This window comes from Balaenoptera borealis (genome assembly GCF_965194805.1).
Source record: "Balaenoptera borealis genome assembly, contig: HAP1_SCAFFOLD_1520, whole genome shotgun sequence".
In the NCBI taxonomy this organism is placed as follows: Eukaryota; Metazoa; Chordata; class Mammalia; order Artiodactyla; family Balaenopteridae; genus Balaenoptera; species Balaenoptera borealis.
The window spans coordinates 51335-73170 of record NW_028122708.1 but is presented as its reverse complement, the minus strand read 5'-3'; the positions used below and the strand labels follow the sequence as shown (position 1 = coordinate 73170).

Genomic DNA, 21836 nt, shown 5'->3' with positions numbered 1-21836 from the left:
GGCTTCCTTCCTGGCAGGGAAGTGACAGGCGGCTATGCCCCTGCTTTGTTCGTGGGCCTCCTGATCCAGCAGTTCCCTTGGCTCTGCCCCTGTCGTCAGCTGCCCCTAGGATAACTCTGAGCCCTAGCCACTTCTCTGGTAGATTTCCCTATTCCCCCACTACAGTCACACCTGAATAAGGCAACTCAGACCTTTCAGAGATGTGTCCTGAACCTCTTGTTTTCTGAAATACCTATCTGGTGGTTGTGAGACTTAAGGCCAGCGTCCCCGAGAGACTTTTTCTATTTCTCCTAGTAAACCTAGACTCATCTTCTGTCACCTTCAACTCTACTCCAATTGTGTTCTTTCAACCCAGACCTCTGACCCTGCTTTTTACTTCTGCCATTTCATCCTCGCTCCTGCTTCCTTTCCTAAATCCATACGTCTCTTTTGGCCTTCCTAGCCCTGGGCCAAGTTCCTTCCTCTTTGCTCAGTTTTTACCCCTTTCCTTCATTCTCCCATCCAACTTTCAGTCCTTCCTTTCTCACGCCCCAGTTAGCAGCATCTGAAAATTCGAAAGGTTTGTTACTCGTCTATTAATTGTATTCCATTTACTTATTCAGTTCTATACCTGTCTTACCTGTGTATGGAAGAACAGCTGGTAGCCAAGGTGGCACCAAGAATCCTAGCAGCTCTCACTTGACGTATCCGTAGTAGTCGGCAATTTCCATTTCGTTTTCCCTCTCGGTGAAAAATTGCAGCTTGCCCGAAGAGGTGTATCTGGCAGCATTCTCCCGTTGTTGTTGAGCCCGCCTCTTCATGGCCTCTCGCTCTGGCCTCTGCTCTTGTTTGATGGGCTTTGACATGACTGGCTCAGGCACGTTGGGTTCCCTCCATGGAACTCGTTGCTTGCTGAAGTCTTGGAGTAGAAAGTGGGTTTGGAGCTTGGGTGGGGACTGGCGCTTATTCACAGCAGGGGGAACAGGCTCCCGCTGGAGAGGAGCGCCAGATGAAGTTTTGGAGGGTGCAGGCCTAGGAGCAGCAGACTGAGGGACACGAGGCTGGGTATGGTTGGGCCAAGCCGGTTGGGTTGGGTTGGTCACAGTTGGCTGAGCTGGTTTGGCGGGGCCTGGCAAAGAGGCAGGAGCTGGCTGGGATGAATTGGCTGCAGCAGGTTGAGCTGAGTCAGTAGAACCAGGCTGGGCACGGTAAGCCCCAGCAGGCCGATGTGAGGCCAGAGACTGTGGCCTCCGAGGAGCGGGTCGAGCTTGAGGCTTGTCCCAGGCAGAAAAAGGCAGAGGTATCAACTTGACCTTCCCAGGAGGAGGCCGCTCATACTGGGCTGGAGACGGACACTCTGTTTCAGCACTGCTGTCTGGTTTCTGGGCTTGGACTTGCGTTTTCTCAGGACCCTTCCCCTCACGTGGGGTATGCCGCCATGGCTGGATAGCTGGGGGTGGCTGGGGGTCTTTGGGGTTGCTTGACTTTCCCAAGAGCCGACAGGAAGAGCGCCCAGTTTTCGTCTCATTCTTCTTCCCCAGCGCATGAAGAACCTTCACAGACTCCAGCATGCGCACGCCAAGGGAGGTTCGAGGCTTTTGAAAGCTCTGTTGGAGAAGCTCAGTTTGGTGTTCCTTTCGCTTCGTGTGGGGGATTGCTGGCTTCTCTTCTGCCTTGACTTTGTTCCCTGACTGCTTGTTCTCCTCAGCCTTGTTTCTCCCTCTGGTCCTTTTGGTCTTTTCCTGCCCGTGGCTCTTAGTTTTGCTGATCTTTCTGGATGCAGCTTTCTGAGGTTTGCCTTGAGAGTGCTTGGCCGTGTTCACAGGAGCCCTGTCACTGACTGCAGCGTGGCATATAACCACTTCTCCCCCTAACAGGCACTCTGGATTCTTTGGCTGGATTTTGGCCTTGGGAGCGCCACTGATAGGCTCAGAGGCTTTCTGTTTGTTCTTCCTGGGTTGATCAGAGGGAACCTTTATGACACTTGGCTTTTCCTGCACCTGATTCACCTTAATGGCTCTGGTGTCTTTAGCTTTGATCACGTTGGGACCTTGGGATTGATCAAGATCTTTCAAAGGATTAAAGAGCTGGGGAAGGTGAATATCCTCCGCCAGTGTAGTAATGTCTGCAAGACCACTGCTAGGTTCAATCCCATTTTCAAGTGTCCCTAGGTCCTGACGACTCCGGCTGTTCTCTCCCAGATCAGCATTTTCAGAACCAGGCTGCTCCTCTTGGCTGAGGGGATCGGTGCAGGCCAGCGGCTGGTGAATATCAGGGATTCCTAAAGGGAGTAGTGGAGGATCTTGGTTCTCTGTTGGGATCTGGTAGGCATCCAGAGGCTTTGAAAGCTTGGTTTTGATATCATCCACGTGCTTACTCTCTATTTGTCCCTGGCTTGGAGCTGGAGGCAGGGCCAGGAGACGCCTGGCACTCTGGACTGGAGCTGTCACTGAAATGTCCCCAAGTTCAGATGGTGGGTTACTCTCAAGTATGTGGCTGTTTCTGCTACTGCAGGACTTGGGGAGTTCTTGACTTTGTGTCACACAAAACGTCTGGCTTGGAGGTTGCAATCCCAGGGAATTTTTCATCACCAGGGGGGAGGTCTCCATCCCTACAAAGGGATCAAGGGAGAAGTCAGTCCCTGGTAAGTGAGATGCTCCCCCTAAACACCAACACAGCAGTCATGTACCTTTCAAGGGGTTCAGGGGCAAGATGGGCAAGGCATTTCTACTAACTCTTCTTAAGGATCACGGACAGTGCCCTATGCTACGAGGTAAGCGGTGACTGTTGTAATTCTTACTGGTGAGCCTTTCCTGTCACTGATTCTCGGCTCGCTTTGTATTTCATAGGACTGTTATAAGTCCAATACAAAATGAGTCTTATTTTTAAAAACCTGAAATGTTTTACAAAGCCTAGCATTCTCATATAGGGTCCTTTCCATTCTCCCCACTTTCCCGAGAGGCCAAGAACACGTCACACCATGAACTAGGAGACGGGGTAGAGCCCTTGCTGATGAAATACATCAACAAAGACAGAGTCTTAGCCTGCTTGCTCTCTGGACAGGATCTCGGACCACAAGGTCTTCAATCCTGGTATAAATGAAGGAAGTGAGGACAGTTCAACTGGCACTCTCATAACAAGAGTTCTGAAACACCTTCCGAAGAGACTATAGCAGTAGATGAGGGAAGGGAGTGCTACAGTGTGGCAGTACAGGGGGAACGATCGGCTACAGCAGTGAAAAGTGTGGTACCGATTGGTGTGCTCTCGGGGTTCTTGTACATGTAGCATAGATGACCTCTACAGTGGCCCTCCCACCTTCCCACCTGCATTAGGTGTTCTTTTTTTTGTAATTTATATTTATGTATTTATTTACTGTTTGAACTTATTTATTCTACGTATTTATTTTTTTGGCTGCACTGGGTCTCTCATTGCTGTGCACGGGCTTTCTCTAGTTGGCGGCTAGCGGGGGCTACTCTCGGTTGCGGTGTGCGGGCATCTCATCGCGGTGGCTTCTCTTGTTGCGGAGCATGGGCTGTAGGCACGTGGGCTTCGGTAGTTGAGGCTCACGGGCTCTAGAATGCAGGCTCCGTCGTTGTGGCACATGCGCTTAGTTGCTGCACGGCATGTGGGATCTTCGCAGACCAGGGCTCGAACCCGTGTCCCCCGCATTGCATTGGCAGGCGGATTCTTAACCACGGCGCCACCAGGGAAGCCCTAGGTGTTCTCATAGAGAGTCTAAAAACAGAGGGCACTGAGCGAAGGTAGTGGTTATTAAAGGCTCAGGATCTAAATTCTACCTGCCTCTACACCCCTTCCCAGCTGTCGATTTGACCCCATTTTTGAGTGCCGACCTCATTCTTCAACTTTCTCTGGCGTTTGTTATACTCACCTTGAAAACTTGTTTCTGTGATGCGTTGAGCAGACACAGGGTGGCAGACTGCAGAGGTGGAAGCTGGTGGTCGGATATTTGTGGGCTGAATCTCCTTCAGTCCCATTCCCATTTCTGGTTGCCCAGAGGCCCGACTTCCTGTGTATGACGCCGAGCCGTAGGATTGCGGGCAGGAGCCAAGTTCTCCATACAGTAAAGACCCCAGTGTGCCTTGGTGATAGTAATATACCTGGCTTCCTTCCTGGCAGGGAAGTGGCAGGCGGCTCTGCCCCTGATTTGGAATCTGAGATGGTGTTCCCTGAGCAAGGCTGGCAGAAAGCGATGGATGTAGAGGGACCATGTTCTTGGCGTCTGAAGTTTTATCATACTGGGCTGCCAGAAACATGGAGGAGGCAGCTGTGTGGCGGTCAGTGAGTGCCAGAGTAAAGTCTCCGAGTGAAGAAGAATTCTTTTCAGTGCTTGCTGTGATGTCCCACTCAAGAACACCTGGATAGGAAGCAGCTGAAGTGGAGATCTGGCTGTGGTCAGTAACTCCAGATAACATAGTCGTGCTAGAATGTTGGTAAAGGTAGGCACTACCCATGAGTGTCTGGAAAGGGGTACCAGTAGCCGATGCCGAACTGACGGCAGGGGCAGAGACTCTGGAGAAGTTGCAGACACTTCGTGTTAGGGAAGTTGCATTGCTCACCACAGGAGGAGAATGCTGCAGAGAATTTAGAGTTCCAAGTAGAGATGGATGTTGGAAATTTTCTGTAAGAACAAGAGGGTCATGAAAAACTCAGGGAGGTTGAGAAATTCTCACTACGTTTGAGGAACGGCATCATCTGAAGGTTCTTGCTATCAGGACACCTCTACTATCACTACTTCCTGAGAAACCCAAAATCAGACAGTTAATGATGGCTGTAAGGACTGAGCAGTTTTCCACTCTTCTCTATTAACTGCCTGTGCTCCCATCTTGGGCACAGACGGGCAGAAGAGCCAAGTGGTGTGGTTCAGAGATTGTTCTCTAGGCTGGAAGCAACCTTCTCCCTGCCCTGTCTTTCCCTTCAGCCTGCACTCGTATTGACTTCTATGCTATTTCCTAGACTGGAAGCATTTTAGAACTAGGAGGCCCTTAGAGAACTTCGATGTTCTCAGTCTCATTTCGTGAGTAAGGAAACTGAGGCTCAGAGAGGTCGGGTTGACTTGTTCAAGTTCTCTCATTATGTTAGTATCATTACCAGGTTTCAGAACCTAAGTATCCTGACTTCCTTGCCAGGACTCCACTCTGAGCATGATACTGCCAGAAAGCAGGAGAAATAGAACTTATAATATAGGCATTTTTTTTGTCCATTAGAAAACAGTACGGCTATTACCATTGTCGTCTTCAGTGTCTCCCTTTGCTTGTGCAGTTCCCACGCTATTACCTAGAGGTGACGTACAGCTCAGTCCAACTGGTGAATTGAAAGAGTCATTTTTGCCCTCTTCAAGCCCGGTTTCTCATCCTACCTCAAAATGATTACCCGAAAGTGGATTTCTTAAGTGCTTTTGGAAAGGGAAAAGTTATCTGATTACTTCAGATTCCTCACCTATAAAGTGGTTATAACACCACCACCAATAATAATAGCAGTAATAATTAATAGATGAATAAGCTGATCTATTGCGTATGATTTATATGGAGGAAGATACAATAAGTTCTAGAAAGACAAAGAAAAATCATGACAAGCATATTACGTTAACGAAAAAGAAATCCATAGATATTAATGAAAACTGGGGTATGTGGCAAGTATCGAAGCCTAATGAATTTACTAACAAATGGCATTCTGTACTATCCATGCAATATTATGAAAGTGAATTTTGCCCACTCTATTTTAGTGAATACTATTAACCAGAAGACACGATGGAGGTGATAGAGGTGAATGAATTCCTAGCCAATGCATACAGACAGAGAAGGTATGTCAGTAAAAAATGCATAACAAGCAACAGAATGCAATAAATGTGCATGTATAGGTAGCCACAACACATATAGACAAGTATTTCAATGAAAACCGGTACGAAGCAGACAGCAAAATAATAAGTGTAAAAGAGTTTCATTATTGTGCTCCTTCATATTTTTACCCAGCAAGTAAGAGGTATTAAGCCTAGGAGAAATATATATTTCAATGAATATAGCTTATATAATAAGCAGAAAGGAAGCTTAAAATGTATCAGGAAGGTTTTTGGATTTATCCTAGAACTTAGATTAGAATCATCTTCAGCATCCAAGAAGATGGCATCCCAAAACCTCAAAAAACCATCATGCCTAGAATCCAATTAAAAAAGATTTTCAAATGTAAGAAAATCCACAGGACTCCACAATATGGTTTTCGATAAACGTGGATGTTTGTTTGTTTTGTTTCTTTGGCCGCGCCGCGTGGCCCTGGCCGTGAAAGCACCGAGTCCTAAGCACTGGACCGCCAGGGAATTCCCTAAGTGGGGGGGGGAATTAGAGATGTGGGGCTTGACTTTTTCTTCTTCTTCTTCGGTAGCTAAGCTCTACAAGCGAACGATGCTGTTGATCAATGTGCTCTCTGTGTTAGGAAGGAAATAACTGTAAAAATGAAAAGCAGCCTTGCCTTAGAACCTACATATCACACCAAGGAAAATAGTCCTTCTGATTCAATTTAGAAGATATCACTTAAAATGTTGAATTGGTGAAATGTCTACCTAGTTTAAAAATTAGAAAGAATAAAACACTGAAAAGCAGCCCCCTAGATAACCACTGTGGTTGCTTGTTTATAGGAGGCATCATTTCTAAAACGTATTTCTAAAATGTTTATATTCAAAACTGTCAAGTGGCCAACTGTATTCAGAGAGGCAATAAAAGAAAGAAAACGGAGTATGACTTTTCTGATAAGCTGCCTTTCCCGGTGATCCCCTGTTCTGGCCTTACTTTCCTTCTTAGTCTGTTAATGTAAGGGTTTGCTACCATCAACTTGGTTTTGCCCTGCTCTGAGCAGGTTTCCCTCTGTGCTGTTTCTGCTTTAATTGAAAATCTTTGGTTCCCATCAGCATTCCATTGCAAACTCCGTTTTTCTTGAGAGCTCCTCTATGCTTTCCCTCTTCATTCTTACATTTTCTCCCATCTCTTGGTGCCTGTTGGCCTGTGCTAATGAAAACCGTCCTAAACTTCCTTACGCTCGACTCTGTGCCTCCCTGTAGAGCCCAGTACTCTCCATCCTCTCTCCCTATTCTCTCTTTTCAACTAGTCGAAATCCTAGTGGAGGGAGACCATTAGAGATGAAACATCTTGGTATATATTGCTAGTTTTCTATGTCCCCTGGCTTTTCTGTGTTTCTGTTGAAACACTCTTGAGAAGTGTCTGATTTCGTTTTCTACATGGGTACCCTTTAAGGCTCAATACTGGAAAAGAAGGGGATCAGAGTGATCAACCCAATGTGGTATCCTAACGTAACAGTTAAGGAAAGCAACAGGCTTTGTGAGACAGCCAGTGATTTGTCCAAAGTCACACAGATAGTAAACGTCAAAGTCAAAAGTGAAATTAGGTCTCCAGACTTGTAGTTCAATACTTTCCCTCATTATTCCATGCTATTTTGAATCTCCTACTCAATTTAGGGGCAAAAGAAATCGAACGCAAAACTTTCCAAAGTTTCTTTTCTTACCTGACATGGTCAGAGAAGAGGAAGCATCCACTGCAGGTACAAGGGATGAGGAGACAACACTAGAGGATGTCTGAGTGGCTGCAGCTGAACGGCGCACGTGTCCAGTACAGAGGTCACTGGTTACTGGTCCAAACAGCTCCACGGAAACCCCAAGGCTCTACCAAGTGGTAGTAGGTTTGGGAGGAGAGTGATGTCACAAAGCAGGCAGTTGAAAGGTATGAGAGAGCCAATAGGGAGGTCCGATCCCCAACAGGAAGGCGGGCTTGGGTGAAGAGAGTGTAGGAGAGCTAAAACAACACCTGAGTTTCTGAGCTTTGGGGAGGAGGAAATCCTAGAAGACAGATTTACCTCCCCCAGGCTCTTCCATTAGGGAAATCATTGCCACATTTCTTACAGACGTTCATTAATACACTGAACTAAGAGTTACTTATATTCTACAGAGTATTCTATTTTATGTATCATATACTTAGAGCTATATAGATCTTCTTTAATTAATAATCCTTAGGAAGGAAAGAGCCATCTAGTTTGAACTATTACAGTTGTTCTGAAATCAGATGTGTCTAATGAGTGAACTGATAGCAGCTTTTAAGGAGCCAAAGTAGGGATTAAGAAGCTCTCTTTGTAACTTGGTTCAAGAGTAAGGTGAAGTTTCTTGAGTGTACCTTGTGGAGAATGTTGTGGTCCAAGGCTCTTCTCTTTTAGTTTCTTCTCCTTGACTCCTACCTTCCTTGGGCTGGGCTAGGCTGGGGGCCAGGTTGGACTTGCGACTTAACATTTCTCTTCCGCTTTCTCTTTTTTTTTTTTCTTCCATTATGGGCATTGCTTCGAGGACAAGCCTTGATCTTGCATTGGACGTTACTTCCTGTCAACTTCCAGCAGCAGGAGTCTTCTTTTCAGTGCTTGATGCTTCACGAAATAGACTCTGCCCGTTGGCAGCAAATACCAGAGAGCTAGGAGACAGAGCTGGTTGCAGACCTTTCCTCTTCCAGCCTTTGGTTGCAATTGTTTGGCCCATAATTTGCTAGCTCTAGTTCCTTGGGCCACACAGGTATCCTGCCATCTCCAGCTCTTGTTATATGTGAGAGACATTCTGAACACTGTCCCTTTTTCTTTGCACAGAAGTATATACAGTGTGGCAGTTACTGTAATCTCCTCCGCCTTGCAAACAGCCACTCTAGAATCTTGGACCTCTAGGACTCTCTGTCTTGCATGCTTGGGGGCAAGGCCAAGCAAAATGAAGAGGAGAATAATTAGAGAAAGAGGAGGACGTTGGTGGAGAATTGGGAGCAGGTAAGGTGAAAGGGCACAGGAGAAAAGAGATGCATGTAGACTTTTTGGTTTCTGTGGGAAACAGGTTGACACACTTGGGCCTCATTTGGTATTAACAGAACAGAGAGTTAAAGATCTAAGTAGCTAGATAGTGTGCAGCAACTGCCATGAAGTCTGTACACTGAAGAGAACAGTCTCACATCTAGTTTTCATTTTGTTTTATGTCATAGTACCTTATTTATAGCATTCACTGGTGTGTTTGTAGAATACAGATGTTTTCAAATGCTCTGGTTTTGTCTACATGGTTATCTCCTTGTCCTGTTTGTAAGGAATCCAACATTGTAAGACATATTGCATGTTTTTCTCTTGACGATTGTTGACCTTGAAGCGTCATGAACTAACTTGAGCTGTTGGATTCTGTGGAGAAACGTTCAAAAGGGTCTGTGAAAAAGGCACTGTGGTGAGTCGCATTATGCACCCGAGCGTAAGGAGCAAGATATCTGCCACCAGCCCAGCTTGGCCTGGATTGCCTCTGTTTTAGTTCCCCTGGTTAGTGCTTTTCTCCCTAACCACTCTTGTGACTGTGATAATGTGAGTAAGGGCGGAGTTGCTAATGATCTATGTGTGAGGTAAGCTGGTTTGAGGGAGGAAATCTATGGACCTAGTCATTTTCCTTGGTGGTAAGCTTTCAGGGGTGCAGAGATGGATCTTCCTGGGGCCTTTTCTGGTCCCAGGAAGATATCGCATAGATGGGACCTCCCAAGACACACATTGAATCTTTAGGCCTGTTTTTCCTATTATGAGGTACGAACGAGTTTCTTCACTGATGGGGATGATGCTTATCTGAGAAGAAATTGTGAAAGGTGGTGTAGTGTAGAGGTGTGGCTTAAGCTTTTAAGTTTTCCTCCAGGTTTTTCCCCTAAGCTTCCTACTTCGGACGGCCTACTTACATGATACTAGTAGGTGATGTCCGGCTAACAACTTCCTAAATATACCTGCAAGCCAGATCAGTGTCTCTTTTCTCTGTATTCCCATGGAAATCAAGAGTCCCGCCGAATTTTCCATCGAAACAGTTGATTTGTGTTGTCTCTAGGAATTCTAAAGGGCGTACCGTTGCTTCCTAACCGGTGTCATTTGGGAGATCCGCCTCTGTACGTTCAAATGATTAATTTTGAGACTTTGCTCATGTGTGCAGTAAACCCTTGAATTCCCTAAGACCTTCCTTTCCTCCATCTCCTACCCCATTAAGCCCGCTTCAGTTCATCTCCTGAATTTCTTTGGAATCTGTCAGCCAGCTCTTCCTCAACTTCCTAATACTGAACTTGCCTGTCTGTTGCGATTAGGTCCTAACTGGTGTCCATATATCTTGTTTCCTTCCAATCCACTCTTCACACAAGAAACCTTCAAAGCAAGTTGGAACGTTGCTCATAAACATCGCTCACAAGCATTGTTTTGAGAATAGAAAACACACTGTTGGCCTTTAAGACTCTGCGTGGTCTAGAATCCTCTCTGCTTCTCTAGCCCCATCTTGTGCCACTTTTGCCCTCACTTTCTATGCTTCAGATACACTGAATTAACCTTAGTTCTCACTCATCTGACAGAAGTCAGTTCAGATACTATTTTTCACTGTGATTCCTAGCATTAAGGAATTTGATTATCAGGTTTTGTATGAGGACTATTTCATCAGGGGTACAGAAGTTCTGGCCATCTCTGGTTTTGGATATCCCTTATTTGTTGAGACCTTTGCGTTGTTTGGTTGCCTTTTGTCTGTTTTCCAGATGGGAAAACAGGAACAAGGGAAGTATAGGTTATTACTAGGTGGGGTTGAACAAGTGGAGCAGCAAACTGCAAAGCAGAAAGAAGAGGGACGTACTATAGAGGGATATGACTTCCATTCTCAAGGCGCCTGCATCCTGTGCAGGGAGACAGCCTAACATAAAATGTGCCTAACAACAAATATATTGACTTCTTACTAAAAATCTCCAGTTCATAGAACCGAGGGGTTTGTACCTTCTCCTTTAAAAGTGATAGTCCTGGGACTTCCCCGGTGGTCCCGTGGTGAAGACTCTGCGCTTCCAACGCAGCAGGCGTGGGTTCAATCCCTGGTTGGGGAGCTAAGATCCCACATGCTGCGCAGCCAAAGAAATTTTTTTCGAACGTTATACTCCTGTATTGTTGGCTTTAGTGGTTTAGATTTTGTTGTACTGTTAAGAAGATTTCAGTTTATTTACCGGGAACAAACAACACATAATGTAAAAATAGTTTCCCAGAAACGATTTCCATCATTCTCTTCCTCCCTTTCTCCCGCAGACTGGTGTTTCACCTTGACAAGTTCTCTGTCATTCCATAGGAAAGCTGTCTGGCTTGGAGGTTGCAATCCCAGGGAATTTTTCATCAGCGGGGAAGTCTCCATCACTACAGAGGAATCAAGGGAGAAGTCAGTCCCTGGTAAGTGAGATGCTCCCCCTAAACACCAACACAGCAGTCGTGTACCTTTCAAGGGGTTCAGGGGCAAGATGGGCAAGGCATTTCTACTAACTCTTCTTAAGGATCACGGACAGTGCCCTATGCTACGAGGTAAGCGGTGACTGCTGTAGTTCTTACTGGTGATCCTTTCCTGTCACTGATTCTCGGCTTTCTTTGTATTTCATAGGACTGTTGTCAGTCCAATACAAAATGAGTCTTATTTTTAAAAACCTGAAATGTTTTACAGAGCCTAGCATTCTCATATAGGGTCCTTTCCATTCTCCCCACTTTCCCGAGAGGCCAAGAACACTTCACACCATGAACTAGGAGAGGGGGTAGAGCCCTTTCTGATGAAATACATCAACAAAGACAGAGCCTTAGCCTGCTTGCTCTCTGGACAGGATCTCGGACCACAAGGTCTTCAATCCTGGTATAAATGAAGGAAGTGAGGACAGTTCAACTGGCACTCTCATAACAAGAGTTCTGAAACACCTTCCGAAGAGACTATAGCAGTAGATGAGGGAAGGGAGTGCTACAGTGTGGCAGTACAGGGGGAACGATCGGCTACAGCAGTGAAAAGTGTGGTACCGATTGGTGTGCTCTCGGGGTTCTTGTACATGTAGCATAGATGACCTCTACGGTGGCCCTCCCACCTTCCCACCTGCATTAGGTGTTCTTTTTTTTTGTAATTTATGTTTATGTATTTATTTACTGTTTGAACTTATTTATTCTACGTATTTATGTTTTTGGCTGCACTGGGTCTCTCATTGCTGTGCACGGGCTTTCTCTAGTTGGCGGCTAGCGGGGGCTACTCTCGGTTGCGGTGTGCGGGCATCTCATCGCGGTGGCTTCTCTTGTTGCGGAGCATGGGCTGTAGGCACGTGGGCTTCGGTAGTTGAGGCTCACGGGCTCTAGAATGCAGGCTCCGTCGTCGTGGCACATGCGCTTAGTTGCTGCACGGCATGTGGGATCTTCGCAGACCAGGGCTCGAACCCGTGTCCCCTGCATTGGCAGGCGCCACCAGGGAAGCCCTAGGTGTTCTCATATAGAGTCTAAAAACAGAGAGCACTGAGAGAAGGTAGTGGTTATTAAAGGCTCAGGATCTAAATTCTACCTGTCTCTACACCCCTTCCCAGCTGTCGATTTGACCCCATTTTTGAATGCTGACCTCATTGTTCAACTTTTCTCTGCCGTCTGTATACTCACCTTGAAAACTTGTTTCTGTGATGCGTTGAGCAGACACAGGGTGGCAGACTGCAGAGGTGGAAGCTGGTGGTCGGATATTTGTGGGCTGAATCTCCTTCAGTCCCATTCCCATTTCTGGTTGCCCAGAGGCCCTACTTCCTGTGTGTGACGCCGAGCCGTAGGATTGCGGGCAGGAGCCAAGTTCTCCATACAGTAAAGACCCCAGTGTGCCTTGGTTACAGTAATATACCTGGCTTCCTTCCTGGCAGGGAAGTGACAGGCGGCTATGCCCCTGCTTTGTTCGTGGGCCTCCTGATCCAGCAGTTCCCTTGGCTCTGCCCCTGTCGTCAGCTGCCCCTAGGATAACTCTGAGCCCTAGCCACTTCTCTGGTAGATTTCCCTATTCCCCCACTACAGTCACACCTGAATAAGGCAACTCAGACCTTTCAGAGATGTGTCCTGAACCTCTTGTTTTCTGAAATACCTATCTGGTGGTTGTGAGACTTAAGGCCAGCGTCCCCGAGAGACTTTTTCTATTTCTCCTAGTAAACCTAGACTCATCTTCTGTCACCTTCAACTCTACTCCAATTGTGTTCTTTCAACCCAGACCTCTGACCCTGCTTTTTACTTCTGCCATTTCATCCTCGCTCCTGCTTCCTTTCCTAAATCCATACGTCTCTTTTGGCCTTCCTAGCCCTGGGCCAAGTTCCTTCCTCTTTGCTCAGTTTTTACCCCTTTCCTTCATTCTCCCATCCAACTTTCAGTCCTTCCTTTCTCACGCCCCAGTTAGCAGCATCTGAAAATTCGAAAGGTTTGTTACTCGTCTATTAATTGTATTCCATTTACTTATTCAGTTCTATACCTGTCTTACCTGTGTATGGAAGAACAGCTGGTAGCCAAGGTGGCACCAAGAATCCTAGCAGCTCTCACTTGACGTATCCGTAGTAGTCGGCAATTTCCATTTCGTTTTCCCTCTCGGTGAAAAATTGCAGCTTGCCCGAAGAGGTGTATCTGGCAGCATTCTCCCGTTGTTGTTGAGCCCGCCTCTTCATGGCCTCTCGCTCTGGCCTCTGCTCTTGTTTGATGGGCTTTGACATGACTGGCTCAGGCACGTTGGGTTCCCTCCATGGAACTCGTTGCTTGCTGAAGTCTTGGAGTAGAAAGTGGGTTTGGAGCTTGGGTGGGGACTGGCGCTTATTCACAGCAGGGGGAACAGGCTCCCGCTGGAGAGGAGCGCCAGATGAAGTTTTGGAGGGTGCAGGCCTAGGAGCAGCAGACTGAGGGACACGAGGCTGGGTATGGTTGGGCCAAGCCGGTTGGGTTGGGTTGGTCACAGTTGGCTGAGCTGGTTTGGCGGGGCCTGGCAAAGAGGCAGGAGCTGGCTGGGATGAATTGGCTGCAGCAGGTTGAGCTGAGTCAGTAGAACCAGGCTGGGCACGGTAAGCCCCAGCAGGCCGATGTGAGGCCAGAGACTGTGGCCTCCGAGGAGCGGGTCGAGCTTGAGGCTTGTCCCAGGCAGAAAAAGGCAGAGGTATCAACTTGACCTTCCCAGGAGGAGGCCGCTCATACTGGGCTGGAGACGGACACTCTGTTTCAGCACTGCTGTCTGGTTTCTGGGCTTGGACTTGCGTTTTCTCAGGACCCTTCCCCTCACGTGGGGTATGCCGCCATGGCTGGATAGCTGGGGGTGGCTGGGGGTCTTTGGGGTTGCTTGACTTTCCCAAGAGCCGACAGGAAGAGCGCCCAGTTTTCGTCTCATTCTTCTTCCCCAGCGCATGAAGAACCTTCACAGACTCCAGCATGCGCACGCCAAGGGAGGTTCGAGGCTTTTGAAAGCTCTGTTGGAGAAGCTCAGTTTGGTGTTCCTTTCGCTTCGTGTGGGGGATTGCTGGCTTCTCTTCTGCCTTGACTTTGTTCCCTGACTGCTTGTTCTCCTCAGCCTTGTTTCTCCCTCTGGTCCTTTTGGTCTTTTCCTGCCCGTGGCTCTTAGTTTTGCTGATCTTTCTGGATGCAGCTTTCTGAGGTTTGCCTTGAGAGTGCTTGGCCGTGTTCACAGGAGCCCTGTCACTGACTGCAGCGTGGCATATAACCACTTCTCCCCCTAACAGGCACTCTGGATTCTTTGGCTGGATTTTGGCCTTGGGAGCGCCACTGATAGGCTCAGAGGCTTTCTGTTTGTTCTTCCTGGGTTGATCAGAGGGAACCTTTATGACACTTGGCTTTTCCTGCACCTGATTCACCTTAATGGCTCTGGTGTCTTTAGCTTTGATCACGTTGGGACCTTGGGATTGATCAAGATCTTTCAAAGGATTAAAGAGCTGGGGAAGGTGAATATCCTCCGCCAGTGTAGTAATGTCTGCAAGACCACTGCTAGGTTCAATCCCATTTTCAAGTGTCCCTAGGTCCTGACGACTCCGGCTGTTCTCTCCCAGATCAGCATTTTCAGAACCAGGCTGCTCCTCTTGGCTGAGGGGATCGGTGCAGGCCAGCGGCTGGTGAATATCAGGGATTCCTAAAGGGAGTAGTGGAGGATCTTGGTTCTCTGTTGGGATCTGGTAGGCATCCAGAGGCTTTGAAAGCTTGGTTTTGATATCATCCACGTGCTTACTCTCTATTTGTCCCTGGCTTGGAGCTGGAGGCAGGGCCAGGAGACGCCTGGCACTCTGGACTGGAGCTGTCACTGAAATGTCCCCAAGTTCAGATGGTGGGTTACTCTCAAGTATGTGGCTGTTTCTGCTACTGCAGGACTTGGGGAGTTCTTGACTTTGTGTCACACAAAACGTCTGGCTTGGAGGTTGCAATCCCAGGGAATTTTTCATCACCAGGGGGGAGGTCTCCATCCCTACAAAGGGATCAAGGGAGAAGTCAGTCCCTGGTAAGTGAGATGCTCCCCCTAAACACCAACACAGCAGTCATGTACCTTTCAAGGGGTTCAGGGGCAAGATGGGCAAGGCATTTCTACTAACTCTTCTTAAGGATCACGGACAGTGCCCTATGCTACGAGGTAAGCGGTGACTGTTGTAATTCTTACTGGTGAGCCTTTCCTGTCACTGATTCTCGGCTCGCTTTGTATTTCATAGGACTGTTATAAGTCCAATACAAAATGAGTCTTATTTTTAAAAACCTGAAATGTTTTACAAAGCCTAGCATTCTCATATAGGGTCCTTTCCATTCTCCCCACTTTCCCGAGAGGCCAAGAACACGTCACACCATGAACTAGGAGAGGGGGTAGAGCCCTTGCTGATGAAACACATCAACAAAGACAGAGTCTTAGCCTGCTTGCTCTCTGGACAGGATCTCGGACCACAAGGTCTTCAATCCTGGTATAAATGAAGGAAGTGAGGACAGTTCAACTGGCACTCACATAACAAGAGTTCTGAAACACCTTCCGAAGAGACTATAGCAGTAGATGAGGGAAGGGAGTGCTACAGTGTGGCAGTACAGGGGGAACGATCGGCTACAGCAGTGAAAAGTGTGGTACCGATTGGTGTGCTCTCGGCGTTCTTGTACATGTAGCATAGATGACCTCTACAGTGGCCCTCCCACCTTCCCACCTGCATTAGGTGTTCTTTTTTTTGTAATTTATGTTTATGTATTTATTTACTGTTTGAACTTATTTATTCTACGTATTTATTTTTTTGGCTGCACTGGGTCTCTCATTGCTGTGCACGGGCTTTCTCTAGTTGGCGGCTAGCGGGGGCTACTCTCGGTTGCGGTGTGCGGGCTTCTCATCGCGGTGGCTTCTCTTGTTGCGGAGCATGGGCTGTAGGCACGCGGGCTTCGGTAGTTGAGGCTCACGGGCTCTAGAATGCAGGCTCCGTCGTTGTGGCACATGCGCTTAGTTGCTGCACGGCATGTGGGATCTTCGCAGACCAGGGCTCGAACCCGTGTCCCCCGCATTGCATTGGCAGGCGGATTCTTAACCACGGCGCCACCAGGGAAGCCCTAGGTGTTCTCATATAGAGTCTAAAAACAGAGGGCACTGAGCGAAGGTAGTGGTTATTAAAGGCTCAGGATCTAAATTCTACCTGCCTCTACACCCCTTCCCAGCTGTCGATTTGACCCCATTTTTGAATGACGACCTCATTCTTCAACTTTCTCTGGCGTTTGTTATACTCACCTTGAAAACTTGTTTCTGTGATGCGTTGAGCAGACACAGGGTGGCAGACTGCAGAGGTGGAAGCTGGTGGTCGGATATTTGTGGGCTGAATCTCCTTCAGTCCCATTCCCATTTCTGGTTGCCCAGAGGCCCGACTTCCTGTGTATGACGCCGAGCCGTAGGATTGCGGGCAGGAGCCAAGTTCTCCATACAGTAAAGACCCCAGTGTGCCTTGGTTATAGTAATATACCTGGCTTCCGTCCTGGCAGGGAAGTGACAGGCGGCTCTGCCCCTGATTTGGAATCTGAGATGGTGTTCCCTGAGCAAGGCTGGCAGAAAGCGATGGATGTAGAGGGACCATGTTCTTGGCGTCTGAAGTTTTATCATACTGGGCTGCCAGAAACATGGAGGAGGCAGCTGTGTGGCGGTCAGTGAGTGCCAGAGTAAAGTCTCCGAGTGAAGAAGAATTCTTTTCAGTGCTTGCTGTGATGTCCCACTCAAGAACACCTGGATAGGAAGCAGCTGAAGTGGAGATCTGGCTGTGGTCAGTAACTCCAGATAACATAGTCGTGCTAGAATGTTGGTAAAGGTAGGCACTACCCATGAGTGTCTGGAAAGGGGTACCAGTAGCCGATGCCGAACTGACGGCAGGGGCAGAGACTCTGGAGAAGTTGCAGACACTTCGTGTTAGGGAAGTTGCATTGCTCACCACAGGAGGAGAATGCTGCAGAGAATTTAGAGTTCCAAGTAGAGATGGATGTTGGAAATTTTCTGTAAGAACAAGAGGGTCATGAAAAACTCAGGGAGGTTGAGAAATTCTCACTACGTTTGAGGAACGGCATCATCTGAAGGTTCTTGCTATCAGGACACCTCTACTATCACTACTTCCTGAGAAACCCAAAATCAGACAGTTAATGATGGCTGTAAGGACTGAGCAGTTTTCCACTCTTCTCTATTCACTGCCTGTGCTCCCATCTTGGGCACAGACGGGCAGAAGAGCCAAGTGGTGTGGTTCAGAGATTGTTCTCTAGGCTGGAAGCAACCTTCTCCCTGCCCTGTCTTTCCCTTCAGCCTGCACTCGTATTGACTTCTATGCTATTTCCTAGACTGGAAGCATTTTAGAACTAGGAGGCCCTTAGAGAACTTCGATGTTCTCAGTCTCATTTCGTGAGTAAGGAAACTGAGGCTCAGAGAGGTCGGGTTGACTTGTTCAAGTTCTCTCATTATGTTAGTATCATTACCAGGTTTCAGAACCTAAGTATCCTGACTTCCTTGCCAGGACTCCACTCTGAGCATGATACTGCCAGAAAGCAGGAGAAATAGAACTTATAATATAGGCATTTTTTTTGTCCATTAGAAAACAGTACGGCTATTACCATGGTCGTCTTCAGTGTCTCCCTTTGCTTGTGCAGTTCCCACGCTATTACCTAGAGGTGACGTACAGCTCAGTCCAACTGGTGAATTGGAAGAGTCATTTTTGCCCTCTTCAAGCCTGGTTTCTCATCCTACCTCAAAATGATTACCCGAAAGTGGATTTCTTAAGTGCTTTTGGAAAGGGAAAAGTTATCTGATTACTTCAGATTCCTCACCTATAAAGTGGTTATAACACCACCACCAATAATAATAGCAGTAATAATTAATAGATGAATAAGCTGATCTATTGCGTATGATTTATATGGAGGAAGATACAATAAGTTCTAGAAAGACAAAGAAAAATCATGACAAGCATATTACGTTAACGAAAAAGAAATCCATAGATATTAATGAAAACTGGGGTATGTGGCAAGTATCGAAGCCTAATGAATTTACTAACAAATGGCATTCTGTACTATCCATGCAATATTATGAAAGTGAATTTTGCCCACTCTATTTTAGTGAATACTATTAACCAGAAAACACGATGGAGGTGATAGAGGTGAATGAATTCCTAGCCAATGCATACAGACAGAGAAGGTATGTCAGTAAAAAATGCATAACAAGCAACAGAATGCAATAAATGTGCATGTATAGGTAGCCACAACACATATAGACAAGTATTTCAATGAAAACCGGTACGAAGCAGACAGCAAAATAATAAGTGTAAAAGAGTTTCATTATTGTGCTCCTTCATATTTTTACCCAGCAAGTAAGAGGTATTAAGCCTAGGAGAAATATATATTTCAATGAATATAGCTTATATAATAAGCAGAAAGGAAGCTTAAAATGTATCAGGAAGGTTTTTGGATTTATCCTAGAACTTAGATTAGAATCATCTTCAGCATCCAAGAAGATGGCATCCCAAAACCTCAAAAAACCATCATGCCTAGAATCCAATTAAAAAAGATTTTCAAATGTAAGAAAATCCACAGGACTCCACAATATGGTTTTCGATAAACGTGGATGTTTGTTTGTTTTGTTTCTTTGGCCGCGCCGCGTGGCCCTGGCCGTGAAAGCACCGAGTCCTAAGCACTGGACCGCCAGGGAATTCCCTAAGTGGGGGGGGGAATTAGAGATGTGGGGCTTGACTTTTTCTTCTTCTTCTTCGGTAGCTAAGCTCTACAAGCGAACGATGGCTGTTGATCAATGTGCTCTCTGTGTTAGGAAGGAAATAACTGTAAAAATGAAAAGCAGCCTTGCCTTAGAACCTACATATCACACCAAGGAAAATAGTCCTTCTGATTCAATTTAGAAGATATCACTTAAAATGTTGAATTGGTGAAATGTCTACCTAGTTTAAAAATTAGAAAGAATAAAACACTGAAAAGCAGCCCCCTAGATAACCACTGTGGTTGCTTGTTTATAGGAGGCATCATTTCTAAAACGTATTTCTAAAATGTTTATATTCAAAACTGTCAAGTGGCCAACTGTATTCAGAGAGGCAATAAAAGAAAGAAAACGGAGTATGACTTTTCTGATAAGCTGCCTTTCCTGGTGATCCCCTGTTCTGGCCTTACTTTCCTTCTTAGTCTGTTAATGTAAGGGTTTGCTACCATCAACTTGGTTTTGCCCTGCTCTGAGCAGGTTTCCCTCTGTGCTGTTTCTGCTTTAATTGAAAATCTTTGGTTCCCATCAGCATTCCATTGCAAACTCCGTTTTTCTTGAGAGCTCCTCTATGCTTTCCCTCTTCATTCTTACATTTTCTCCCATCTCTTGGTGCCTGTTGGCCTGTGCTAATGAAAACCATCCTAAACTTCCTTACGCTCGACTCTGTGCCTCCCTGTAGAGCCCAGTACTCTCCATCCTCTCTCCCTATTCTCTCTTTTCAACTAGTCGAAATCCTAGTGGAGGGAGACCATTAGAGATGAAACATCTTGGTATATATTGCTAGTTTTCTATGTCCCCTGGCTTTTCTATGTTTCTGTTGAAACACTCTTGAGAAGTGTCTGATTTCGTTTTCTACATGGGTACCCTTTAAGGCTCAATACTGGAAAAGAAGGGGATCAGAGTGATCAACCCAACGTGGTATCCTAACGTAACAGTTAAGGAAAGCAACAGGCTTTGTGAGACAGCCAGTGATTTGTCCAAAGTCACACAGATAGTAAACGTCAAAGTCAAAAGTGAAATTAGGTCTCCAGACGTGTAGTTCAATACTTTCCCTCATTATTCCATGCTATTTTGAATCTCCTACTCAATTTAGGGGCAAAAGAAATCGAACGCAAAACTTTCCAAAGTTTCTTTTCTTACCTGACATGGTCAGAGAAGAGGAAGCATCCACTGCAGGTACAAGGGATGAGGAGACAACACTAGAGGATGTCTGAGTGGCTGCAGCTGAACGGCGCACGTGTCCAGTACAGAGGTCACTGGTTACTGGTCCAAACAGCTCCACGGAAACCCCAAGACTCTACCAAGTGGTAGTAGGTTTGGTAGGAGAGTGATGTCACAAAGCAGGCAGTTGAAAGGTATGAGAGAGCCAATAGGGAGGTCCGATCCCCAACAGGAAGGCGGGCTTGGGTGAAGAGAGTGTAGGAGAGCTAAAACAACACCTGAGTTTCTGAGCTCTGGGGAGGAAATCCTAGAAGACAGATTTACCTCCCCCAGGCTCTTCCATTAGGGAAATCATTGCAACATTTCTTACAGACGTTCATTAATACACTGAACTAAGAGTTACTTATATTCTACAGAGTATTCTATTTTATGTATCATATACTTAGAGCTATATAGATCTTCTTTAATTAATAATCCTTAGGAAGGAAAGAGCCATCTAGTTTGAACTATTACAGTTGTTCTGAAATCATATGTGTCTAATGAGTGAACTGATAGCAGCTTTTAAGGAGCCAAAGTAGGGATTAAGAAGCTCTCTTTGTAACTTGGTTCAAGAGTAGGGTGAAGTTTGTTGAGTGTACCTTGTGGAGAATGTTGTGGTCCAAGGCTCTTCTCTTTTAGTTTCTTCTCCTTGACTCCTACCTTCCTTGGGCTGGGCTAGGCTGGGGGCCAGGTTGGACTTGCGACTTAACATTTCTCTTCCGCTTTCTCTTTTTTTTTTTTCTTCCATTATGGGCATTGCTTCGAGGACAAGCCTTGATCTTGCATTGGACGTTACTTCCTGTCACCTTCCAGCAGCAGGAGTCTTCTTTTCAGTGCTTGATGCTTCACGAAATAGACTCTGCCCGTTGGCAGCAAATACCAGAGAGCTAGGAGACAGAGCTGGTTGCAGACCTTTCCTCTTCCAGCCTTTGGTTGCAATTGTTTGGCCCATAATTTGCTAGCTCTAGTTCCTTGGGCCACACAGGTATCCTGCCATCTCCAGCTCTTGTTATATGTGAGAGACATTCTGAACACTGTCCCTTTTTCTTTGCACAGAAGTATATACAGTGTGGCAGTTACTGTAATCTCCTCCGCCTTGCAAACAGCCACTCTAGAATCTTGGACCTCTAGGACTCTCTGTCTTGCATGCTTGGGGGCAAGGCCAAGCAAAATGAAGAGGAGAATAATTAGAGAAAGAGGAGGACGTTGGTGGAGAATTGGGAGCAGGTAAGGTGAAAGGGCACAGGAGAAAAGAGATGCATGTAGACTTTTTGGTTTCTGTGGGAAACAGGTTGACACACTTGGGCCTCATTTGGTATTAACAGAACAGAGAGTTAAAGATCTAAGTAGCTAGATAGTGTGCAGCAACTGCCATGAAGTCTGTACACTGAAGAGAACAGTCTCACATCTAGTTTTCATTTTGTTTTATGTCATAGTACCTTATTTATAGCATTCACTGGTGTGTTTGTAGAATACAGATGTTTTCAAATGCTCTGGTTTTGTCTACATGGTTATCTCCTTGTCCTGTTTGTAAGGAATCCAACATTGTAAGACATATTGCATGTTTTTCTCTTGACGATTGTTG

General features: G+C 46.4%; 1 protein-coding gene and 1 pseudogene across 9 annotated transcripts in view; one reads left to right on the top strand and one right to left on the bottom strand.

Moving 5' to 3' along the window:
- Nucleotides 1-21836, top strand: part of LOC309622100 (uncharacterized protein) — a 75180-nt gene that overhangs the window by 33809 nt on the left and 19535 nt on the right. For 4 of the 8 annotated variants that reach the window (XR_014240492.1, XR_014240493.1, XR_014240494.1 and 1 more), the window contains one exon: nt 11089-11226. Coding sequence is in view for 1 of the 8 variants with exons in the window: in XM_082409273.1 (XP_082265399.1) it covers nt 11089-11226 (138 nt within the window). In the remaining 7 variants the exon portion in view is untranslated. Of the gene's footprint in view, nt 1-2602; nt 2624-4218; nt 4392-11088; nt 11227-15283; nt 15305-16966; nt 17073-21836 lie in introns of those variants that run through there. The other 4 variants (XR_014240495.1, XR_014240496.1, XR_014240497.1 and 1 more) reach the window with 4 other exon arrangements.
- On the bottom strand, nt 13356-20279 carry LOC309622099 (uncharacterized protein C2orf78 pseudogene; annotated as a pseudogene). The gene is made up of 3 exons: nt 20192-20279; nt 16550-17299; nt 13356-15271 (listed from the first exon to the last, which is right to left on the bottom strand). The product of its transcript is annotated as an uncharacterized protein C2orf78 pseudogene (transcript).